General features: G+C 49.4%; 1 protein-coding gene across 1 annotated transcript; it reads right to left on the bottom strand.

The window, feature by feature from the left end:
• Positions 1-921: 921 nt before the first annotated feature.
• On the bottom strand, positions 922-1422 carry KVP17_003560 (uncharacterized protein; the record flags this gene model as incomplete). Its single annotated transcript, XM_068521009.1, has 1 exon — positions 922-1422. One exon carries the CDS (start codon positions 1420-1422, stop codon positions 922-924), a length of 501 nt encoding a protein of 166 aa, XP_068373143.1.
• Between the last annotated feature and the right edge of the window lie 415 nt (positions 1423-1837).

Consider the following 1837-nt stretch of genomic DNA (forward strand, 5'->3'; position numbering starts at 1 on the left):
AGAGTGAGTACCTTGCGCTTTGGCGATCCAGCCACCTGCTGGCTGCTCTGTGCATCAAGTCGAGCCGGAACGGTCTTATATGGAGTTCGAAAAGCACATCCGCTGCCGGAAGTGTTATACACTCTCTTGTAGTAATGTAACGCTTGTGGTAATGTATTTAGCCACGCGCACGGAATGAAAAACTCGCTTGAGGGAATGCATCTCACCATGAAGTCGATCATCTTCATCTGTGTGCCGCTTTAGCTCAGTCGGTATGTGCCGCTTTAGCTCAGTCGGTAGAGCGCCAGATATACACTATATCGTATTCGTCGATATAACACTTTATCTCAAAAGCTGGGGACCGCACACTACCCAAAGAAGGGTGAGTGATACTATTAAATCATTTTTTTACTCTACATAGTGATGTGCTTACGTTCGGTAACCCAAGGAATGTCATCATTAAGAAGCATATGGCAGTGAAACTGCGGTTGCTCTTCAGCTTTTGAGATATTCGACGAATACGACAAAATGTATCTGTAAGTCTGCGACTGTGTGAGCTTTGTGTCTAGCGACCGGAAAGCAAGGATTGCTCTGTTCCAATTATATGTTTTTCGCTTTCACTTCTAACACGTTCACCTGATGAGATATTGTTGTGATTAGCTCTGCGTGGTGTTCTCAGATATTCGACGAATACGACAAAATGTATCTGTAAGTCTGCGACTGTGTGAGCTTTGTGTCTAGCGACCGGAAAGCAAGGATTGCTCTGTTCCAATTATATGTTTTTCGCTTTCACTTCTAACACGTTCACCTGATGAGATATTGTTGTGATTAGCTCTGCGTGGTGTTCTCAGAGTATGGATAATTTCTAGATACTGCGACACAGATTCCTGTCTCGTCTCCCGTCATCTGAAATCAGTGGTTGACTCGTAATCCCGAAAAAAATCATTTATCCGTACTGACGCCTGTGACGTCAGCACCTACGTCAGACCCCCTCCTGGGGGCGTAGCCCCCATCAGTGCTGGCGTCATTACTCTGGGGTTGACCTGGAAGCTCCGCAGATCTGCGTAGACACCACTCGTGACTGGTCTTCACCCCGTAGATCTCTAGGATCTTTGCCGGTCGCGTCCACTTCGGTGCGAGCTTGCTTCCCCACATGCCGCGCTCCAATTTGGCTTGGCCTGGTCGCAGCAAGCACAGTACCCAGTCTCCTTTAATCAGTGGAGCTCTTTGCAGTTTCAGCCGGGTAGCTGCTCCCTTCTCTGCTTTAGCTAGGTCCACTTGGCGCAACTCGATTCGCAAGCGCCTCAGGGCATTTAGTCTCGCTTGGTTCCCCACGAACCATGTGCGGTAGTCACTGTCTGCTGGCAGGGCAATCTCTTCTCCGGTGAGTGCCTCCGCCGGAGAGATTCCCAATGCAGTGTGAGGGGTCGCTCTGTAGGCCATAGCAGCTAAAGCCAAGGCTTCACTGAAGTGCCTTCTGCGACATCTTGTTGTTCGCCTCCACCATACCGTTGGACCATGGCGCGTATGGTGCGGTAGTTATTTTTCTTATATCAAAGCTGGCGTAGAAATCAGCTGCAGCTTGTGAGGCCATCACAGGATCGGCGTCTGAGAGGAACGCTCGGGGTGGCCCAAACCGCGAGATCCAATGACACAACAGTAGGTGGGCCAAGGTCTGGGTTCTGAAATCAGGGCACAACACCCATTCAGCCCATCTCGTCGCATGATCTAGGATGCTCAGGACCGTGAGCTCTTGCTGTCTCCAGACATATGGTCCCGAGTAGTCGAATTGTTACACTAATCACTCGAGTGCAAATGAGTTGACACAAAGAGGATAAGTTAAGAGAATGCAAACACC

The sequence above is a fragment of a genome (genome assembly GCF_019968985.1).
Source record: "MAG: Porospora cf. gigantea B chromosome Unknown PgB_NODE_5612_length_1837_cov_332.633, whole genome shotgun sequence".
NCBI classification, from domain to species: Eukaryota; Apicomplexa; class Conoidasida; order Eugregarinorida; family Porosporidae; genus Porospora; species Porospora cf. gigantea B.